At 34.9% G+C, this 24,445-nt stretch overlaps 1 protein-coding gene across 1 annotated transcript in view; it reads left to right on the forward strand.

The window, feature by feature from the left end:
* The window catches only part of LOC132549594 (polycystin-1-like protein 2), a 48,267-nt gene extending 39,039 nt beyond the window's left edge, over positions 1 to 9,228 (forward strand). The window contains exons 24-30 of the mRNA XM_060213534.1: positions 1,832 to 2,112; positions 2,779 to 3,009; positions 4,037 to 4,399; positions 5,210 to 5,472; positions 6,653 to 6,963; positions 7,325 to 7,463; positions 7,997 to 9,228. Of these exons, the coding sequence (XP_060069517.1) occupies positions 1,832 to 2,112; positions 2,779 to 3,009; positions 4,037 to 4,399; positions 5,210 to 5,472; positions 6,653 to 6,963; positions 7,325 to 7,463; positions 7,997 to 9,228 (2,820 nt within the window). The remainder of the gene's footprint in view (positions 1 to 1,831; positions 2,113 to 2,778; positions 3,010 to 4,036; positions 4,400 to 5,209; positions 5,473 to 6,652; positions 6,964 to 7,324; positions 7,464 to 7,996) is intronic.
* Positions 9,229 to 24,445: the final 15,217 nt, after the last annotated feature.

Below are 24,445 nucleotides of genomic sequence, written 5' to 3' on the forward strand. Positions count from 1 at the left end.
CGAGCACATAAAAGTTCACAAGTAGGAGGGGCAATCCACGTTTTTGCCACAGTTTTACATGTCCTGTTAAAAGTTGGATGGCGTTTAGAAAATGACCAAATTACTGCAGGAACCATATCAGGATGAAGAATTTTGAATCTATGAAATTCTAACGAACTGTTTATACGTAAACGCCAGTCATCAGATTCTTTACACAGAAGGACATTCTTTACAAGATATTTCTAGCCAAGTTTGGATGGAAATTTCCCAGAATAAAGAAAATCAAGTAAGATGCCTCGGAAGTTGTATTTGTGTAAAGCATCCCAAACTTCGTTGATGAAACCTTTCTTAGCGTTATTTACCCCAAGATGTTTTTGATGTAAACGCAACAAAAAGAGTTGCTTTGAAGTACAAGTTGTTTTGATATTACACAAAGCCCCGAAAAAATGAAGCTTACTTTGCTCTACGTAAAGATGTATAGAAGATAAACCTAACATTCCCAATGCTACATCAGACCTAGTACGAAGTGGGAAATTTTGTATTAATTTTGCACAAAAATGATGGACTGATTCTAGGCGATGCCAATCAGAGTTGGAGAGAGAGTTCCAGAGCTCACAACCAAACATACCTCTAGGGAGTACAACAGACAAATATAGATGGACTCCAGTCAAGGAATTGATACTAGGACCAAATAAATTACAATTTAGTAGAGCAAAACACTGACCTCCTAGTTTGTGGATAACATCGTCAACATCAGGCGGACCTGGTTTAAAGTTATTTAAATTAATACCCATGTGTTTAACATTTGTGCTTTCATTAACAACATTGTCACCTAGATACCAAGTACGATACGATTGTGACCGAACATAACTACTTTCGTTGAAGACAACAACTACTGATTTGGAGGCATTATATTTAAATCTCCATTTACAACTATACTTGTAGCAAATATCTATAAGCATATCCAAATTGTGTTTGGTAAGTGAAAGAAGACAAATATCATCTGCTTGCGTAGGGCACGTGACATTAACATCAGATATAGCTAGCGAGTATACAGAACTATTAAGATCATTCAGCAAATTGTTGATATAAACAGAGTAGAGCCAAGGGGAGATAATACTGCCCTGACGTGTTCCCTGGCTTATCTCAAACACTTCAGACACAAAGTTGTGATACATAACAACACTATACATATCCTTGTGTAAAGACATAATCATACTAACAATTTTTCTGTCAAAACCCAAACGTGATAGTTTTAAAAACAGACCGTCGAGCCAGACACAATCAAAGGCTTTAGACGCGTCTAAAAAACAAGTGAACAAATCACTATCATGTTCAGAAGCGTACGCAATTGTTTCTTGCACGTTATATGAAGTCATAAAGCTACTACCTTGTTTTTGAAAACCATGCTGTAATGAATTTACATGAAAAAGGTTCATAGACTCTAATCTTTTCAAGAGTAGTTTTTCATACACTTTTAGAATAACGGGTAGAAGAGAAATCACTCTGTAGCTATTTGGGTCATTCTTTGGCTTATTATGACCTTTATATAATGTGCAAATCAAACCATGTTTGAGTGACACAGGTACATATTCAAACCTTATGAAAGCATTAAATAATGTACAAAGACATACATAGAGTGAAGTGAAAGCATACTTTAGACATAGTCTTCTATAACAATACGAAATTGATTTGCAATAAAACCTTTATGCAAATCAGATGATCTTTGAAAGCTCAAGACTTTACCTGGGATAGTTTTCTACTGACTGAGCTAATACAGCTCCTGAATGTTATGTCTAACTGTGTAGTGGTAAGATTTGGAAGATACAAATCTGGTTTCCTTTTTGTTTAGGGAGGTGTCAGTGTGCTGGAGGATAATTGTGCTGAGGACAAACACGTGTATGTGGTGGGGCTTGTAACAGGCTGGTGGAGACATGCAGGCACCACTGCTAATGTCTACATGTATATCTGTGGTGACCAAGGCTATAGCTCAAAACACTTGTTGTCTGATGGCATCGCCCAACACTTTCAGACAGGAGCAGAAGACTGGTTTGTTCTGACCACACCAAGGAGTTTAGGAGAATTGCGGCGTATTGTGGTGTGGCATGACAACTCTGGGGAAAGTCCTCCATGGTAGTTAACTTACTCATAGTCCTTAATATCAAGCATCATATCCATTAAGCTGAACTGAACTTCCCATTAATCATCCTCAATACTTCAGGTGTTATGATCACTTTCTCTCCCTGCACCCCTGGAACATGTCATGGAAAAAGTAAAGGTACAAGCGAAGTAATTTGATTGCTTCCAGGAGAAAAAACTGACCAATCACAGGCTGATACACAGTTTTGAAGATTAAAAATGAGTGACACCAAATTGTAAAGCCATTACAATATACTGTTATGCCACCTTGAGATTCCTTTGATACACATGAAAGGATCAAACTGGTCTTTTCGTCTTGTCCACAATATGTCACAAATGGAACCTTCAGTTTTGCAATTACATGTTCTATGGGTGCAGAGAGCAAAAGTGATTGTAACCCCTGGAGTATCGAGGATGGACTGATTGTAACCACTGGAGTATCGAGGATGTAGTAATCCTAATCCCTGGAGTATCGAGAATGCTCATTAGTTGACTTGGATTAGATGAAATACTTACATTTTATTAATAAATGTCTGTCTTCCATTTGTCCTGTCATCCATATGTCTTTCATCAAAATTTTGTCCAATTTCATATCCTATCTTGAAATGTTGCCTTTCAGTACTTTGTTAAAATTGGTTTGTTTTTTATGACATTTGCAAGGTTCCTGAAACAAATAGTGATCAGAGATGTACAATCCGAGAAGATCTGGCATTTTCTCTACAACAACTGGTTAGCTGTTGACAGAGGATTAGGGCAAATCAAGGCACAGATTCATTCTCTTACCCAAGACGACCTTGTTAAAAACTCGCTGTATCAGTTTGGTCTGCAGTCTAGTAAAGACCTACAGAATAACCACCTGTGGATTAGTATCATCTCCTGTCCAGCTTACAGGTATGAAGTAAAATTTAGTTATTAGCCCACCATCATCAGATCAGAAAAACAAAATGGCCAACAGGCAGCCATCTTGGATTTTGCCTAGTAAAGATTGTTATTGCTTTTTCCTATGAGGTACTGAATGGATATCTCTCAAATTTCATACGCATGTTACCTTTGGTCTCTCCTTGCACTCGACTGATCAGAAAAAAAATATGGCTTCCAGGCAGCCAGTTTGGATTTGGCAGGTAAAGATTATCATCGCTTTTTTGAAAAGAATGTTCAAATGTCTTATCAGTAAGAGCAAAAACAGAGAAGAGGAGAAAAAGGAATGGAAAAAATAATACATTCAAAGAGCAAATAAACAGCAAACAATGATGGGTGCCAAGATTCCTCATGGATCTCTTGCATAACCTCTGTTTAGCTCTCATGTAGACATGCAAGAGAGGTAATAATAGCTTGCATTGATTTATGTTCTATCATTTATCCATTAACTTGTGGTATTACATGAGATAAAGCAATGGTATTGCTTAAAAGACGGTCAAATCGCTGGACATTAGAAGACAAATACTGTTATGCTATCAACAACAAAGGTACTTGGGTGGGCGCATGGCGCAGTGGTAATACACTCACCTTTTATCAAGTTATCCATGGTTCAATACCCAGAACTGATGTGAAAAGGTATGGGGTCACAACCATGTGGTTTTTACCCGCTGTACTCCAGTTTCCTTGCACATAAGACCCCTCTCATGCTTCCATTCATGCCAACAAGAATGAAAAACATAAGTTCGTAAAACTTGTTTTGCAATTGCTTTAAAATCAATTAAATTTTTCTTATTTTATTTTTATTTTCTTGGGTCATGACATTGAATAGTGGACGTCATATAGCAGATTTAATTGCTTGGCATGAAATGAAAGTTGCATACTGAAAGCATGATCTCTGTGTATTGAAATAAGTCCAGGGCAATTCTGCTTCAAAATTAATATACCTTCAGCTTCTCAGCCAATTTTTAGCTTTTCTGAATTATGATTCATTTTTGTCCAGCCCTTTTACTCGTGTACAACGCTTATCCTGTGCCCTGTCTCTCCTGCTGACCACCATGCTGGCCAGTCTGATGTTCCATGGAATACCCACAGACGATCCTGCTGACCAGTATAGTACAAGCGGCATCACTCTGTCTCTCTCGGACATTGTCATTGGGATAGAGAGTGGACTCATTATGTTTCCTGTTAACTTCATCATCATGCAGTTGTTCACTAAATTGGACCATAGACCTTCCAAACTTTCCAGAAGGAAATATTACCAGGTTAAAAACCCTGTGGGAGAAGATGAACTGATTGAACTTGGTGCAAACAGAAGCGAAGCTGAGTTAAACAAAAGCAGGCAGCCACAAAAAAGGCCATTCCGGTATGTGTACACTTTTATGTATTCTAAGACATTTTCTAACCTACAATGAATCTGGCTCATAGTGTCTTCATAACCAAATATTTACACTTACTCTTGTAGTAATTGACTGTATAATCTTTTTAATGCTCATTATCATTATACTTGAAAAATGATAGTCTGTCTTGCATGTGCAGTGATATATTGCATAATGAATGAAGGACAGTGTATCAAACCCCAGACTTGAGTTTCGTACATTTTTAAAAATGACTCCACAAAATAAAGTTTGTTAGAAATATGAACATCATTCCTATATTGTTAAACTTTTGTTTCTTTTTTTTTTTTTTTCTTTGGCAAAATCTCAATAGAATAAATGTTGTAATTTGATGTTTTTATCAAATGAGTTATGACTACAGATGTGAAACAAAATAAATTAATTGGTTTTGAAGCATTGGTAGCAAAAAGACTGAAACAGTATGTTGTTCTGTGATGATAGTTATCAGGCTGACAGACTTAATGTTTTTGTTATACTTGACTGGATAAAACTGAAACTGTATGTGAATGGAGAAAAACTGTAAACATACAGGGTTAATTTTCTATGTTGAATAGGTTACCGGGAGATAAAACATCCAATTATTTAATTCACTTGTAGTTATCTCCTGACAACATAATACGTTTTGTTTATAACAACAGCTTTACCATTTTTTCTTCATTGTTGGCTTTTTACTTATTTGTAAATTTAATTTTATCATCTAAATCTTATCTGCTTTTATGTTGTCATAATTGCCATAAAATATTCCTTGTTACCTATGATGATAAATCTGATTATTACAGGTTTCCTTGGTGGATGATCTATATTGCCTGGACGTTGGTTCTGTCCACTGCCGTCATCTCCTCTTACTTTGTCATGCTGTACGGTCTGATGTATGGCTACCAGAAGTCCATTGAATGGCTGGTGTCCTTTTTCACTGGATTCTTCCAGAGTGCCTTTGTCACTGAACCCCTCAAAGTTTTTGTTATAGCAGTTCTTCTGGCTTTCATATTTAAGAAACCAGTAGAATTTGAGATTCTCAACCAGAGAGACATCATGAAGCTAGGTACAATATATTTTCATCATATTTCATTACTATCTGCTACCATTAGGGGGAGAGTTGGAAGTGATTATGTTTTTGTCCTGTGCAAAGTTTTTCATCACTTTTGTGAGACTTAATTTCTCAAGAATTTGATAAATGGAGGATCTTGCATGATTGTCATTATAATATTCATTAAACAAGTTCAATAGTTTGATATGACATGGGCCTTTAAGTTAAATTCCATATTGCATTGGCATGAATGCAAGATTGTATTTATCATATAACCAGTATTTCTGAAAAATATGCAAAATATCTCAAATCAGTTTCTTTGTAAGACAGGCCTATTTGATGTGGACAGGACCATCAAGTGATGTCATCAAGATATGAATTATCTATGACATCACAATAGTGTTATTACACATGTCTTGCAATATCTATGACATCAGCGTATGACCCAACAGTCCAGTAGTGTGATCATAAAACTATCAACCTTAATTGTCATGTTTCAAAATATATTGAACAAATAAATATGGTTGCTTTAAGTTTATAGGTCAAGGTCACTCATTATTTAATTAACTTTGTCAAACGGTGATACTAATTTGCATGTGCCAGTGCATCCATGTCTAAATGACAATTTTTTAGTTTCACCACGACAGATGTTGTTGTCATGATACAGATTTTTTAGCATGCCTATAATTGTTGCCATATATTCACTCTGAATTATGAAGGCCATAATGGGATTAATACAAAACTGCACAGGTTCATAGGTATTGTAATTCTGAATACTGAATTTGATGGAATAAAAAAAAAACAATAGACATGACAATAATGGCCATATAATCTGACAAGAATTAAATCAGAAAAGAATTGGGGATTGGTAGACCTTGCTATTCGAATATTTTCACTGGAGATAACCATTGGTATCGGATAAATTTTTAATCTCTCAATTTGGAAAGCCTGCAAAGGATTGTATTAGGAAGATATGCTGTTTCTGTAGCTCACTACTCTGGTTACTGTCAGCATTGAAATAAGTAGGATAACTCTAGAATGTTTTATTTATATCTGCCAGAGAAACAAAATCGTATAATTTCGGTATCCTGAAAAAAACCTGTTATATGCTTATTGGTTATTTGAAATTAAATCAAAACTGTATTGAACAATTACTATAAACATGAAATTTGGAAATAATTAAGCTATATTTTAGAGGAGGGAGAAGATTACTGCCAAACTGAGCTGCTGAAGAAGCAAGGGATTACACTCTCCTCCATTGCTCCAGTGAAACAAGCAGTACACCCAGCCATGCCTAAACAGATGCTAAAAGCTTTGCGGGAGAGACTTCATCTAGAGGAGCGCATCACCATCATCCTGAGGGAGATGATTATGTATTTCACTTTTGTGGCAGTCGTGTTGTTTATGGTCCATGGTCATCAAGATGTGGCCACAAATTATAGTGCAACAAAGAATACTGAAGATATGTTGGTGAATGGAAAATACACACCTGTCCGGCTTGATGAGGTTAGTATATCCTACTCAGACTGAGGTAAGTACATCGTACTCAGACTGAGGTTAGTACATCGTACTCAGACTGAGGTTAGTACATCGTACTCAGACTGAGGTTAGTACATCGTACTCAGACTGAGGTAAGTACATCATACTCAGACTGAGGTAAGTATATTAGAGGACAAATCACATTGCTGGAACTGTATCAAGGCCTTGATCAGGTTTTATAATTGAGGTCATCTCACACGTCTTTGTCAAATCACACCTGAAATGTTTCATGACTGTGACCTTTTTTAATAACTGATTTTATTTCACATGTCTTTGTCATATCACACCTGAACTGTATCTTGAACTCACATTTATAAGCCTATTTCAGGTGAAGAAGGTTGAAGATATGTGGGAGTACCTTAGAGGTACAGCTCTGCCTATGCTTTACAGTGATACAGGAAGAATGGCTAATGATGTCAGCTACTTGGCAGGAACTGCCAGACTGCGACAGAAACGTATAGAGAAGGGTAGGACAATGTTGTTTTCTTGTAATCTGTATTATCTCATTCATGCTGTATGGCCTTTGTTAGTGTTTTTACCTAAGTTATCTGTCATTGGCTGCAAACATTTTTGGCCAAATTTCTTCATGAAATGTAAAAAGAACCTTGTTTCTGGTGTATTGTGATAGGAATTAGATAAATTATCCCTTTCATTTTGACACTGTATGAAACTGTAGATATGGCATTAGATTTTTATATTGGGCCTCAGGACTAAAAAAAGTGAGCTAAGACTTGGGTTCCTTGATTATCATTGCCTGTAATAGATAAGGATTTTTTTCTATTTAACACCTGCTTTCAAATTTCTTTTCTTTATTTGTGTCATTGTTATGTACATTTCACATTTTGAAATCAATTTTTCACAGCTGTTTGGACTGTTGATAATACTTTAATGCTCTTCTTGAAATGCTATAGGAATTGCCTGTATACTGTTTATATTAGAGACACTTACAATGTACATAACGTTTTAAGGTTTTTCTGTCAAGCATGTTCTACTGTTGCAGATATATCTTGCTATAGAGTAAACACAGAGGTTTTTGCTTCACTCTTTCCCAAACTGGATTGTGAAGTACCATTTTCAGCTGGTGATGAAGAGTGGGGATCATTCAACGAATCCTGGTCTCAGCCACTGCCTGAAGGATATCAGCTTCCTGAAAGTAATCCGTGGAAGTATCGTTCATCCTGGGAACTCAAGACAATTCCTTTTGTCGGGACATTCGCTTCATATTCAGGCGGAGGTTATGTTAAAGAGCTGCCATCTGATCACTATGCTGCAAATGTTACTCTCAATAACCTCATATCACAGGAATGGGTTGACAAGCACACACGAGCCATTTTCTTTGAATTCACATCCTACAATCCTAACGTTGATTTGTTTACAGTGGTCGTGATTATTTTTGAACAGTCTAACATAGGAAACATGCTGACTTATTATCAATTTTTCTCCTCCAAGCTGAATCACTATGACTCGGATTTAGGCAAGTTTGTTGCAGCATGCGAGTCCCTTTTTCTCCTCTACCTGGTAGGCTTTACATATTTTGAGATCAAAAAGTTCACAAAATTACAGAAAGCTGAATATTTCTCAGATACATGGAGCTATTTTGAAATCATGATAATTTCACTTGGTTATTGCACAATAGGGCTATTTTTCCAGAGACTTGTCATGGTCAATAGTGTTCTGTCGGAATACAGAGAAAACGGACCCGACAGATTTACTAGTTTCTATACGGCTGTGTTTTGGGACTTCGTCTTGACATACGTGATGGCAGCTCTTGTCATGTTAGTTATTCTTAAAGTTTTCAAATTATTCCGATATAACACAAAGACCACTATTCTTGTACAGACCTTAGCCAGAGCAAGAGGAAATCTTTTTAATTTTGCCATTATGTTTTTTATTTGTTTCATGGCATTCACTCTGTTTGCTAACTTGGTGTTTGGATACTGGCTTCTAGACTATAAAGATGTTGGCAGTAGTATCATTACACTCAGCCATTTTTTGCTGGGTGTTTCTGATTATGGTAATCTGGAACAAGCTCACTCCGTGCTCGGACCCGCATTCTTCTTCATGTTTGCCTTTATTATCCAGTACATTCTGTTGTCAGTTTTTGTGGCTATCATCATCGAGGCCCAGCATCTCACGCGGAAGATCGGAGAAAATGAGCTTGCTCTCACAAAATTTGTCTATGAAAGAGTTCTCCTCATGATAGGGGCCATCAAGCGATCAGATTACATATAATGGTAAATATTAGAGTGATTTCATGGTTCTCATTTCATAATTTTGTATTGTTATTTAAATTAAAAATACTGAACAAATGTAATTTGTTGCATTTTATCTTGTTTTCCAATGGTCTCGTTTTCTTTTGATAAACATGTTTAAAACAGTTGAATCTTATAAAGACCAACACAAATGCATCCAATTCATCCAGATTTAAAAATTGTGATTTCAAATCTGTATAAGAGTTTTGGTTGGTGATGAGAATATAGACCTTCCTTGTTTTTATTGGATTTATTTGAATTCTCTTTTTTAGGTATAAAAGTATATTGCTTTACTCAGTGGAAATTGCACATAAGTACAATTCTAAACTCATTGATAATATCCTGAAAAATGTTTTTTTTTTTACATCCTACGCTACAATAGATATGTCATTCCTACGCTTGAGAAAGCATTGATTCATTCTTTCAGGATAAGCCCATTATGGTTGGCCAGTCTCTGGGAATTTCGTCAGTTGGTTATGATAGCGAAACTGCAGATATTTCCTCAATTTACCGATATGGCGTAAAAGGAAATCGAACAACTGCAAGTTCTTCCGAGGCCCAGCTCAGAGGTTGGAACTCTGTCTATGCCTTTCTACCGAAAATGATTCTTGAAAATTGTGATGTCATTGGTCGAGATTGATTATCAGACAAACGAACTTGTCAATGAGTTGAAATAGACGGTACTTAAATGCAATAAGTTTTATTAGTCAGGCTTTTTGTGGACTGGAACAAATAAAGCAATAGATTAAGAACTCAGAGAAAACTGTGTTAAACCACACCGTCAGATTAAAATTCGTCTTTGACTGTAAATGATGCTACTGGCAAAATATTTAAAAACAATCTATTGAATGGCATGTAACATAAAAACCGACACCCCACCCCCACCTCCCCAACCAACCAACCACCATCCACCATGTAAGCATCGGCCAATCCAGACGAGTAAAAATTCACTGTATAATGGCAGACGTGCTGAACCAAAAATAGCACTATCTATCATTTCGGTAAATGTTGTTATACATTGTAGGTTAACTTTACCAATGTACAGTATAAATTAGAATATTCTGAGGTCATTTGTCTTGTTAAAGCTTTGAAAGCCTGGGGCTCGAAATATCCATCAGCAGCTTACAATTACCGCCAATCCCCTCAGTGATGACTAATGCCGTTCGAATGCCTTCGTAACTCGTCACAATTATTTATATGCATGTTGAACTATTGGTAGTTTACATCACGACAGCCACACGCCCCTTTTTTAAAGACGGACCTTACCCCTTCTGTATTAAACCACGTCATATAAGATACAGATTTCTGAAATTCAAATATATATATATATATATATATTTAAATATATTAATAACGATAGAGGGGACAATATTTTCATTTATTTTATTTTTTTATCAAATTTTCAAAGCGATCTTGCTCTGCTAGCAAGACAATATAATGCAGTTACAAATACGATGTACTTAAACTTGAACAATGTATGAAGATTGTTAAAAAAAAACTTCAAATGAATATGGAAAAAATTCGACCAACTCGAGAGCGGTTCAGTTCCATGTTCAAAACATGACCTTCAAGCCAGTTACAGTCGAAGACTACTGAAATAGTAATCTATTGATAGTATATGAATATAAAGAGGGGGGATGGGAATGTGTGCGCTTATCCGTTTTATTTGTGTATATTTTCACTGTTAAAAATTAATTTTGATTTATTTCATCCTTTTAAAATATCTTGTGTTGGAATGTATCGGTGATCTTGTGTAAATGATGTTTTGACACATTGAATGAAGCCGTGTAAAACTTGAAGTAAAATTGATACTTTCTGTATTTTGTAATTAATAGGGTTTTTATATATAGAAAGTTGAGAGTAACTGAAACAAACGTCCAAGGAATAAATGCTACGTGATCAGGGGTCCTACTTAAACCAGCCCGCAGACGCCCGCAAGTATACATAGACGCCCGCAGGCGATGTGGATACGATAGTTAAGAAATAAAGTTATATAATGGTTATTTTTACTTAATCAAACCCATCTGTAAAATTTCGAAGTGATTTCTCGCTGATTAAGAAAGTTATACGCGATACGATTTTCCTCTCGCCACAGCGTGACAGCAGCACCGCCCGCCATGATGAATCTTAAGCCCCGCCCACTTCCCCCCGTGGTGTTAATATGAAGAACCATATATGGAAGAACTTAGCACTGCTGTCGCCGGGATGGAAAAATACCTGTGCTGTATGAATAACTGCATAAATATATATAAAATAAATGTTAAATAAATCAACTTGAAATACAATTATATTAAATAATTGTTAATATCAAATGAATATTGACCAGATAATTGGCTTACAAAAAAATACAACAAATCTCATTAATTTAAATTTTGTCACAAAATACTGAGGTATGGCGAATTAAATAATGAAATGAAAAAGTGAAATACAAAATTAAACCGTTGTGAAATATGTTCCCAGACCCAACGACGTGGACGTGGTTCTACAAATGGGTCCAATTTAAATTTATGATTATTTATTACTTTTTATTTTCTTTAGACATGTTGGTCAATTTGAACACACTGCATAAACTTACAATGACCAATAACAAGGCATTATTCTTTGATGTACATACACATACAGTAGAGAAAATATAGACTACATGTATACACGAGCATAATACAATGTAATGTGTAACTTATATTACTAACCAGGATGACAAAGCTTTTTGTAGTTTCACACCCACAAAATTGACACTTTTTGGGTGTTTTTGATGTATTTGTAGAAATACAGGATTCCTTACATTATAGTATATATAATAGTTGTATGAGATATTTCTTTCCTCTTATAATTATTTTGATTTACGTTTCGATTTTTTAAACACTCGATGTTTTTTGCATCAATTATTTCATTATATTTTTGTACGGTTTCGTACAAGTTTTCAGCCTAAATTACACTCTGGGATTTTATTTTGATTTTAAATGTCCAGTTACATTAAGAACAATGGCAACGAAGGAAAGGCAAATGAAGAAAAGAGACAGAAGTAGCGGGCACATTTTTCGAAGATCAGAAAATTAGGAAAGATATGGAAGACAGAAGAAAATAGAAAAATCATCGGTAGGGCAAACCAAGTACAAACTAAACACAAAAGAATTAGAAAGACAAGAAGCGACTTCCAATGGTGGTTCTAACGAAATTTGAATCTTTTGTTTGCCGATGTAGTTTTGCAATTTCTCACTATTTTGATTTGGCCTGGTTTTTTGGCGAGTTTGGCAGTAGTCGGAATCGTTAAGTAACCATCCGTTGAATTAACGATATTTGGGATGGTCTAAATCTGACGAATTTGTTGTACAGTTTTCTCCGTTGTTCGTCTGTCAGATTAATCCAAATGGCATGATTAATTTGCAGCGTCTTTGTCCTCCCTGATAGTTCTAAATTCCCCCTTCCGTGGAGAGCACCACGAATCAGTAACAACTGCGATTCATGGACCTCCCTCAACCGTCCTACTAATTCTGGTACTTTGCTCACTCTCCAGTCTCCAAGAAGTTTTATTTTATGGTTCATTGATTCGCAGTTGTTATTTTTCCAATCTGGTGGAATTATTGGGTTGTGTTGACTGGGTAAGAATATTTTTTCTTTTAACGTTGGAAGCAGTTTTTCAGCCAGGTATTTGGCCCCAACATTGCCAAATTGTTCCAAAATTTCTAAATCCCGTTCGAAATATGACACCCGAGAGTTGGAGTAAAGAAGTCCAGTTTGTCCAAATATTGTCGAAAGTAAGTGGTTTCTAATTCCTTCTGGAACATTTTGATTGATCAGATTCCGCTGTGCGTTTTCTTTCAAGTGCCGTGTGCACAAAATATGCTGGGAAGCCGGGAAATTGGTTTTAATGGCCTGTATCAATGCAGTTTCCTCGTCGGTACCAAACACAATCTTCTCGACGGAAATGTTATATCCCAGAGCACACCTAATTTTTGACATGAAATCGCAATACGTAGCATATGACCCATCCCAATGTAAGAAGGAAGGGTCAAGCATGATAGGTGCCGTATCTGTGCCTTTCCTTACCAAGTTAAAATTTTGGTACACCATGACCGTCAGAAAACAAGATCCAAGATTGAATGTCCTGTCAATGCCAATTATGCTGTCGTTTGTCATACAATTTCTCATGTCTTCAATTTGTTCGTCTGTATAGCAGACAATGTTTGGAGGTTTATTGTCGTTATTTGCTGTAACTGATCTAATGAATGGATTCCCGTGCAGTGAATTTATGATTGTTTGAAAGTCGTCTGCCGTGTTATAGCTGTTGGATGGCTTAAGTCTTTTTTCGAATCTATATTTCGCGTTTTGGATAACTTTGAGGTCCAAAAGATTATCAGGATCAACCCTTTGTAGATCGAGAGCTATTTTTGAGGGTTTGCTGCCATGCCTCAATCCTTCTTCGATTACCTGTTTTTGACCCACAGTAGTCCTCTTGTAGGGTTGTGTTGAACTTTTCGCCAGACCATGAGGCATATCGCCCGGATATTCTCCAATGTATTCAAAAATTGATACCAAATGAATGTTGTCCCGACCTGGATATTGCTGAAACCAGCTTACGCGCCTTTGGTAATTTGTGTTTTGTTTCAGTTTAGAATAATACCGTTTCAAAATAACAACTGCTTGTTCGTCTGGTTGCGGATCCATCAGTTCCATGCCTCCTTGCACTTTGCGAAAGTATTGCTTTTGTTTTTTATGAATGTACTGAAACCTGCCTTTAGTTGAGTTTACATAATGGTGGGTTTTTAATGACCACTTAGACCATGCGCCGCAATCGTCAACAAAGGCATTGGTTGTCTGGTGGTTTTCCCTGTCAATAACAAAGAAAACGTTTTCTTTGCGTCCATATGGTACTGACTTGGAGTTATGACCTGGTGTGGCATCCATCAGTGCGTTTAAAGTTGCATCGAAGTCCAGGAATTTACCATTGAGACGGTTTATTTCTGGATTCCGGTAAGGTTCGTAGACGTCCATAATTATTGACTCGGTAAAGGATTGCTGTTCGTTTGTTTCGATGCATGCATTGTCATTCTGTGTGATTTCCGAGACATGGTCATTCTGTGACGCATCAATGAGGTTTGATATGTGATGTGGCCGTTTCATGGGTGCTGTTTGATTTGGTGGTGATGAAATTGGTTTTGACAGAGGTGGGAATTCTCTCTCGTCGGATAAGTCTATGGTGGAAAACGACTCACTGGATTTTAACAAATGGACAAAGTGGTTGGGAGTCCACGTACTGTGTGCCCGAGGGCCCGACCACATTATGCACACTGGATCTTGCCTAGCAGTATTGAGTCTTGGCAAAAAATCCCTATTCAGAATGCCAATGCATTTATCGGCAGGTCCATTTATGACGGGATATACTGATTTGATTGGACATCTAATCACGGAGGCGGCAGCGTGTAAAGCCCATGCCGAGGAAAAGGATCCGTTCATGGTGCCGTCTGCGATGGCGTCATCAATGTCCGGAGAGCATAAATGGATATTGTGCTTGTTATTTTCACGTACGTAAAACTCTTCTTGAAGAATGAGCTCTATCGTAGTGCGAAGCCTCAGCTCTGCGGAGTACTGTTCGTGGCCAGAGATTGCAACCGAAATTGCATTGTACAAACAATTACCATCTCCGCGAACCGTTACTGGTGTCGATCCTTTCCAATTACCCCCAAGGAGAGCACAAGCTGTTTTCATATGACTGCGGTACACCGACTGATCAGCACACAATGTTTATCCACTGAAAACAATTGTTTCTGATAATTACCGATTGATTACACGCCAGGATATATACTGATTTGTGGTTTGATATTAATGCGAGACTGTTGTAAACAGCGTTATAAAAACACAGGACGCAATCTTGAAAAAAAACGTTCTTTTATTCTTGTCATTAGTGTTAATTCCTGTGAACATAGCCTTAATACAAACAGAAAAAAATTCGACTGGAAGCAAAAAGAGAAAATTCTAACGTTTTTATTTTTTTCGTGGTCCACAGAATCTGTTAAATCCACGAATTTATGAGTCCACGAAACTGTCTAATTTGTAGAAACAACGAAAATTGAACCCAACGAAAATAAATGAATCCACAGTAGTAATATAATTTGGTAAGTATGACGTACAGTACATGATATTTAGATGGTACGCGTAAAAGTACCCATTAGTCTATGTAAAGAATCTCCACACAATGTGAATGGTCATAGGTAGGAGCCAATCCCTATGCCATCCGTACAATATTCAATATTCAACTAACTATCCTAACTATACAATAAATAGTCGCATAAATGTGATCTGTCTTTGGAGTGTACACATTTGATCGACACCCTAACTTGAGAGCCATCTACCACACACGAAAACACCTAGATGATCTGTCTAAGGTAGTAGCTGTAGTCATGGTGTCTGAAGTTTGACTTTTCCAAGGTAGTCCACTCTCCTATCCCACCCCCTCTGGTATGCAAAATCAAATATACCAATATACAACGATCTGTCTTAGGTTGTACGAAGTATATGGCTTTCTACTCTAAACCATCATACTACAATTACAAGCGATCTTTCTCAGGATGTACGCTTTTTTGTTAATGGTTATACCCCCAAATCCTATTAACTAACACAACAGCAATGAACAAGACATGCAATTTTGTTAAAATATATTTAATGATAAACATTATAACAATCAACATAAAAAGAGAATATCTGCGTTATTCCAGTTAAACCAATGTTACTGTCACTTTTCAGTAATATCACACGGATGATAAATTGATAACGAATGACGGGATGAAGTTTAAACTTGCATGTGGGATTGTCCTATGGTAGGTACAACACTATCTATTACGGGATGCGTTGGAGTATCTGAAGATTCAGGGTTTGGTGAAACCACTATAATCTTTTTTTAGACAATAAGATCATTTATCTTAAAGCTTTTTGATTGAGCAGTATAAACGTCGTGCACAACGTCTTACAAATCTACGACTTAAAAACTTTGCATATTGTTAGTATACTGGGAGCCTAACCGGTTAGTCTCCTTCCGTGTAATACCTGGCTGGGAGTTAGGACATGTATGCAATGGGTAAAAATCGTCATATGAATTGAACTTCATATTGCGGATTTTTACTCGAATGTCCCGCATTAATCTCCTCCCAGAAGCCCAAATGGACTCAGACACAGATATGAAAGGAGTAAGTTTGGTGCGTAACACAAAATAAAAAAGACATCTACTTCGTTGGCACCGTTAGGTATCCGTACATGTTATACTATACCTGAGGAATTTGACATGTTGTTCAAACTTCAAACGGATAATGCATTCGTAATTTTTGGAAATAGAAATTAGGAAACATTATAGTTATAAGAAGAAATAGCCAAATGTGGGATTGAACAACATATCAAACTCCGTGATGTCGTTGTGAACAGGCTCGGCAAAACTTAAGTGGTAAATTTCCCTGAAGTACATCTAATATCTTTGAACAAAATGATAATCAGGTAACAGGGGAAACGTATAAGGAAAAGTCACAATACATACATACAATTATTTTTATTAGACCTACTATATTAATACTGCTTCAGAGAAAAGTGTTTTTCATACATTCTTGTGCTGAGAAAAAATCGCTACTATAATTAGGAAATAAGTTATCGTTATATCAACAACTTCCAATACATATAATGTGCTCTTTACACCTTTGATAATACGATCATTGCTATGTTTTACATTATTAATTTCGTCATTGGTGGATAACACACTTTTATTACAATTACTGCATGATCCAAAAGTATTGATACTTTTTTCCGCGACGGTCTATTTAAAAAGAACAACAGTTTAATTGTTACTTTGTGAAAAGAATTAATTTCATATTTTATTTATTAACTAAGTTTTCCAAAAGATAAAAAAAAAATCTAGACTTCAGAACGTCGGTAGTCAACCTCTTTCGAAGTGGTACTAGTCATATTTCATAAATTATTTCACCAACAATAAAATCCATGTTAGCGAGGAAAAGAGTCCTACAGAATTTCAGACCATATTGTTGTCGAGCTTAATAAGTAATACTGTAACCTAATACATATATTATAAAAACCTAAATTCTGAAAATTAAATATAAATCACCCAATCGCAACATTATATATGACATTTGAGAAAAAAAATACTTCGCGCAATTTTAAACTTATTATTCCTGGAAATGTAATACATTTGTAATTGAAACGGTGTTCTAAATTACATGTATCAACAAAAAAATAACCATACAAATAGCATTACCTAGCATAATCTACACGGGTAACTCGGCGAAGAGACGATGTACGGCGGGAAAGGTTCATGTTGAAATGATGAAGTTTGTTCCAAACAAAGCTTTCTTTTATGCAAAAACCATAACCCCCCATAATATACAACCATCCCGTTGACACATGAACCTGTAAAACGCAATGAAAACAACTTAACGGATATGCATTGAAAAAAAAACAAAAGCCGATTGTGAAACGACTAAAGAATCACCATCGAAGCAAGAATTTTAGCGACTGCCTCATCGACGTCAATAAAAATAAGCATGACCCATCATCTCCGAATCTGCAGGTAGTTATCTATCCAATCATGTCACTTAGTTGACATTTCTCCTTTTCATTCACAACGAATACCTTCTACAATACACAAGAGATTATACACTAACTTACCGGTAATGCAATCACAAGTAATCCACCAGTGACACATCAAAACGCGAAAAGAAGTATATTGGGTTTAAACTATTTTATCACATGATTAAATATACTTTTTTGTGTTACAATTCCCAAGTTCGCACTGTTAGTTAAGAATTTTGATTATCGCATTAACGTAAATAAATGTTTAAAATTGCATGATATCTCCTGTTAAAAAAAAATCGTTGCATTTTCTAGAACTTAATTATGCTTTTTATAATATGGGAATATGGGATGGGCTTATCTCATATTTAAAAAAGATCGTTGCATTCACTTGAATTTAATTTTTTTTATAATTTGGGATGGGGGAGATAAAGTACAAACTCTCTCATTTCTTTCAACGTCATTATAGCGACCACGTTCAATATATTGATGGTGTACAGATATATTTTTTGTGTAACTTTTTGCATAAGACTTATATCTCTACTTTTATAAGATATGCCTTGAAATTAAAATAATCTATCAAATGTTAATATAATTATGTATAACAAGAGCTGTTTGAGAACAGCATAGCTCGCCTACTGACAACATTTTTTAAAAACAAGTTTGCGAATTTCTGTATTTTTTCGGGCCCTATGGCTTTTAACCTTTTAACCATCTATGACACGTTTGCGAATTCTGTGTCTTTTTGAAATTTTAGTTTAAAAAAATCAATTCAGTATACGACAATTAGATGGCAGCACTGTTGTCGTTGCTAAATTGTGCAGGATGTGGGCGGAGCAAGTAGGTATTGACCACCCCGGCGACAGCTGTGCCATTGTCTACGGCGCCGGAAGTGGGCGGGGCTTAAGATTCATCATGGCGGGCGGTGCTGCTATCACGCTGTTACGAGAGGAAAATCGTATCGCGTATAACTTTCTTAATCAGCGAGAAATCACTTCGAAATTTTACAGATGGGTTTGATTAAGTAAAAATAACCATTATATAATTTTATTTCTTAACTATCGTATCCACAACGCCTGCGGGCGTCTATGTATACTTGCGGGCGTCTGCGGGCTGGTTTAAGTAGGACCGACGTGATCAGTGCGTGTGTACTATGACTAAGGAACGACAACTCTGATAGAGATTACTATTTCACATGCTTTTTCTCGCTAAACACACAGTTCTGCGAAAAGCTCCATCTGATGAGGTCATAAGACCGGTAGTTGGTTTTCACAAGCATTTCCGGAAAATTGAGTCGAGGAAATTGGTGTTTTGAATGTTACATTATAACGACAACGGTAAGAATAGTTATATACCTTTATTTATGTATGATGTGACAACTAACAATTATTATAGAATGCATCTATTTTCTTGTCTTTCCGTCTTTTCAGTCAAAATTGTCAATTTGTAAATACCCTCATAGCTAGGAAATCCTGTTTTATTCCCAGTAAATCTATCTTAAGAGTCTTTTTTTTTTTTTTTTTTTGAAATCAATTTTCCTTTAAACGGACATTTTAAACAGGCGTATGCTCGTCATAAAAATGTTTTTATTTGTGAACTGTAGTATGTGATAATATTTTATGCTTTAAATCTTTATAATTTTACCTTAACATACTCTTCATTAGTAAACCGAAAGTTATATATACACAGTTCTTCATATTGAGAATCCAAAGACCAAAATGTTGTCATAAGTGCACGCCTAGTGATATTTGCATGTCTAATCACTGATTTTTCATAAAATAAAATAATCGTAATACATTGTACATGCCAACTATCAAGGATAAAAACATGATAAAGGAGTTTTTTATTCTATATATCTTCATCTACAATGTACGCCCTGAATTGTATAACATATTTTATGATGGATACCGGGAAAAGGATAATTAAAGTGTTGATATAAAGAAATAGATACTTAATCATTTTAGAAGAACGTCCAATACATTTTGTTTATTCTGAACCGGCGCAACTTATTCTCAAGAATTTAAATATGACATTGATAACGACGACAAACCTTTAAAAGTAAAAATTTCATCAGCAGAATTTACCACACAATCTTATTTTACACAAATACTTGTGTATATTTAGAACAGGTGCAAATTCTTCCCAAGAACCTCGATGTGACATTCATGACGTCAAACCGCAGGAACTAGAATTTCATTAATACAGTTTACCATCCAGCGATCTTACTTTATAGAAATAACACACGTGAATATCACGCACTGTTCATGCATTATACATATATGCTGATGAAAGGGAGTATAATAATTTGTCCTTGTGGGACTCTACAGTAAATTGAGCTTAGTAGGCTAAAGCGGAAGCTAAGATGATGAGTGTTGCTATCGTTTCCGTGACCCGCTAAGAGTAATGTTGTTATGCTCAATATATATGTATGTAAACGTATATATTTGAAAAATAACGGATGTGTAATGATGATCATGGGATAAAATTCACAGTATAAACTCAAACTTAATTATGCGGAATAAACTGACTGGTACAACTAAAAACAAGCACACGTTCAATAGTATACTAAAGCCTGCTGTATGCCGAAGATGATATTTACTGCGAAGTTTATTCAAACTGGCCTGTTTCAATTCCCGCTATATTTACATTTTAACCAGGGCATCGAAAGCTAATATTATCATTCCTGTTTATTACTCTAAGACCAATCACAGCAGATGTTTCCCAAACTTGTATAGAAGAGCCCCTGTTGTTTCTGTTTTCGAAACTTTCGTCACACTGTTTGCGAATGAACTTCACCCCCGTCAAAATATTCTGCAGAACTTGATAATGAAAAAAGGGGGATAAATGATATTATTCTCTTGTCCTGCTGACTTTCGTAATTATGTTCTTGTCTTGTAATTCTCGTCGTTGACGTGACGTCACAGACATGAAAGAAGAACCCCTTACCACCCCCACCCTCGGTTCAACCCTATAGTGAGACCTGTCTAGGAAAAGAGTACTTCCAACACGAACTGTATAATTATTTTTGCAAATTCTGAGGAAGTCATTTTCTCCAAAATCCCAATCAAAGGTGCTTAGGTGAGTCTGTTTACACATCTCCAATTAGGAGTCATTCTGAACTGTAACTATAAATGGGCTGGTCATGCCAACCGTTTGATTAAGACTTCGTCCTGAAAATTAGGTAAATTAAAGTATGTATAACATTCTTGATATATACCTAGATAAAATATATTCGTTCTTTGCTAGAATAAACTTCTCGAGATTGGGATGGCTTGTCTGACTCCAAAAGAAGTTAGAAGCAGGCGCCAGCTGCTAGAATCGTTCCTTACTTCACTCCAATAGCGTCACTATACTTTGAAAATGGTGGGAAATCAATTAAAATATGAACTGCAACTTTCTACACTATAAAGTGACAAAAAAATTGTACCAGTTCTCTTTCAAAATTAAGCACGGCAATTATTTAAAAAAAAAACTCTTGACAACTATCAGGTATCCTGAAGTTGTCGCAGTTATATTAAAAAGATGTCCTTGTTCAGTCGTCTATCAATTTGTGGAATAAATTATCTAAACATACATGATGATAGACATTGTCACGGATTCTCGTTTCTAGATATTGTTACCAAAATACAAGATTCATTCCCGAAAAAAAGTAAATTTGGAATTAGTAAAGAAGTCGGAACGCAATAGAAACGCAATAGGAGCGTCGTCGGGAATCCCCCACAGCAGGTAAATTCTAAGAATGCTTCGTTTTCTTGTTAATCATAGGCCGACTTAACGGTAGGTTCACTTAGGGCGAACGTGTTTTATTGTCACAGGTAAAATTTGTAATGATATATTTGCATATGACAACTTACCTCCGGTAGTCAGGACAAACAGCTTTTGTTTATTACCTTTAAAGGGCCAAGGTGCCTTGTACTGATCTTTGTTTACACGATCGTCGCCCGGTCGATATAGATTCTTTTAAAACATCAGATCTACTTGGCATTCATATTTTGGATATATTTGTTATTATTCTTATTATTTTCTTTGGTTTTGTTAAATTTTTATTGATTTTTTTTCCCTTAAGGATGCCAGATATTTGTTTAGAGTAGAATAATCATACAGTTTGTTTTAACTGTAATCAGAATGTTGAACATCTGCTTTGGACTCATTGCGATGTTTATCAATTATTTAAAGTGTTAGATTGGTACGGTAAACCAGGAACAAGAAATACAAAACTGCCACATTCGCAATGGATTTTAGAATTTCAATAGCATCTTAGTCAAGACAAAAACACAAAATGCATTAAAGTCTTAAAAGATATTGATTAATTTTAAAATTTGGTACACGCCCTTACAGATGTAAAAAAAAAAAACAATGCATTAATTATTTTGTCGCTCTACATGGCTCATTAGTAATGATAGGTCTGTGATGGACCTTGATCATCAGTATCACAAGGACGTGATCTTGAAGGGCGCTATTCACTGGTGCATCATTTGTCCAATGAATTTCATATCACTTATAGAGTAATGGCACTTGTATGTACCGTAAATGTCGACATATGATAAAGGAGTGAAGCGGAAAACGTCTTGCTGTGTGTAACCACAAACGTATCGTGACCAAAATGTAACTGGCAATTTTACAGTTCAACGAAAGAACAATGATGTTTCTTTTTGAAAATGAAGGTTTGTAAACAAAATAATTACATTGTAAGTTGTCTACTTACTATTGTAGAAAATACACATTAAAATCTTAATAGAAGAACGGTGTAGTAAATCAATGAATCTGTGATCACGCAAAACTGTTTCTAGAAATCGTCAATGATGCACGAAATGTTGTAGTAAACAATTTTTTTTGTAAAGTTAAATGTTACTTTATAGATAAATGTAGATAGATATAACTGTATGGATAAATGTTACTTTATAGATAAATGTAGATAGATAAATGTTACTACACGTCGATACATAAATGTTGTTATTTAGTTAAATATAAATAAATGTTACTACGTAAACAGATATTGTTGTATACATAAATGTTGTTATTTAGTTAAATATAAATAAATGTTATACACGTAACTGTATGGATAAATGTTACTACACATAAATGTTGTTATTTAGTTAAATATAAATAAATGTTACTACAAGTCGATAAACGTAAACAGATATTGTTGTATACATAAATGTTGTTATTTAGTTAAATATAAATAAATGTTACTACACGTCGATAACCATAAACAGATATTGTTGTATACATAAATGTTGTTATTTAGTTAAATATAAATAAATGTTACTACACGTCGATAACCATAAACAGATATTGTTGTATACATAAATGTTGTTATTTAGTTAAATACAGATAAATGTTACTACACGTCGATAACCGTAAACAGATATTGTTGTATACATAAATGTTGTTATTTAGTTAAATATAAATAAATGTTACTACACGTCGATAACCGTAAACAGATATTGTTGTATACATAAATGTTGTTATTTAGTTAAATACAGATAAATCTTACCATATAGTTAATGTTACTACACGTCGATAACCGTAAACAGATATTGTTGTATACATAAATGTTGTTATTTAGTTAAATATAGATAAATCTTACCATATAGTTAATGTTACTACACGTCGATAACCGTAAACAGATATTGTTGTATACATAAATGTTGTTATTTAGTTAAATATAAATAAATGTTACTACAAGTCGATAAACGTAAACAGATATTGTTGTATACATAAATGTTGTTATTTAGTTAAATATAGATAAATGTTACCACACGTCGATAACCGTAAACAGATATTGTTGTATACATAAATGTTGTTATTTAGTTAAATATAAATAAATGTTACTACACGTCGATAAACGTAAACAGATATTGTTGTATACATAAATGTTGTTATTTAGTTAAATATAGAAAAATGTTACTACACGTCGATAAACGTAAATAGATATTGTTGTATACATAAATGTTGTTATTTAGTTAAATATAGATAAATGTTACTACACGTCGATAACCGTAAACAGATATTGTTGTATACATAAATGTTGTTATTTAGTTAAATATAGATAAATCTTACCATATAGTTAATGTTACTACACGTAGATAAACGTAAATAAATATTGTTGTATACATAAATGTTGTTATTTAGTAAATGCTACTATAAAAATAAATGTAGATAAATATTAAGATATAGATAAATTACTCTATATAGGTAAACGTATAAAATGTTGATGTGTAGATAAACATTACTGTACAGAAAAATGTTACTATGTAGATATATAGGTAAAAATATAGATAAATGTTACTATGTATATAGAAAAATGTTACTATGTAGATGAATATAGATAAATGTTACTATGTTACTGTTTATATGTAATTATCCATAAATGTTACTATGTATAGATAAATGTAGATAAATATTCTTATGAAATGTTCCTGATATTACTGTATAGATAAATGTTTCTTTATAGATAAATATTACTATATAGATAAACATTACTCTATAGATGAATATATGACAGTATGTATTGATGCCTTTCAGGATCTTATACGTCTATTTCTGGCTGTTAAGCCTAAACGAACACCTACACCAGTGTAGGGGAATCCCGACGATATAAATAGCTTAAGTGTCTTTTCTCGCTAAAC

This window comes from Ylistrum balloti, unplaced genomic scaffold (genome assembly GCF_031769215.1).
Source record: "Ylistrum balloti isolate Yb309-2 unplaced genomic scaffold, AGI_CSIRO_Ybal_v1 Utg370066, whole genome shotgun sequence".
NCBI lineage: Eukaryota > Metazoa > Mollusca > Bivalvia > Pectinida > Pectinidae > Ylistrum > Ylistrum balloti.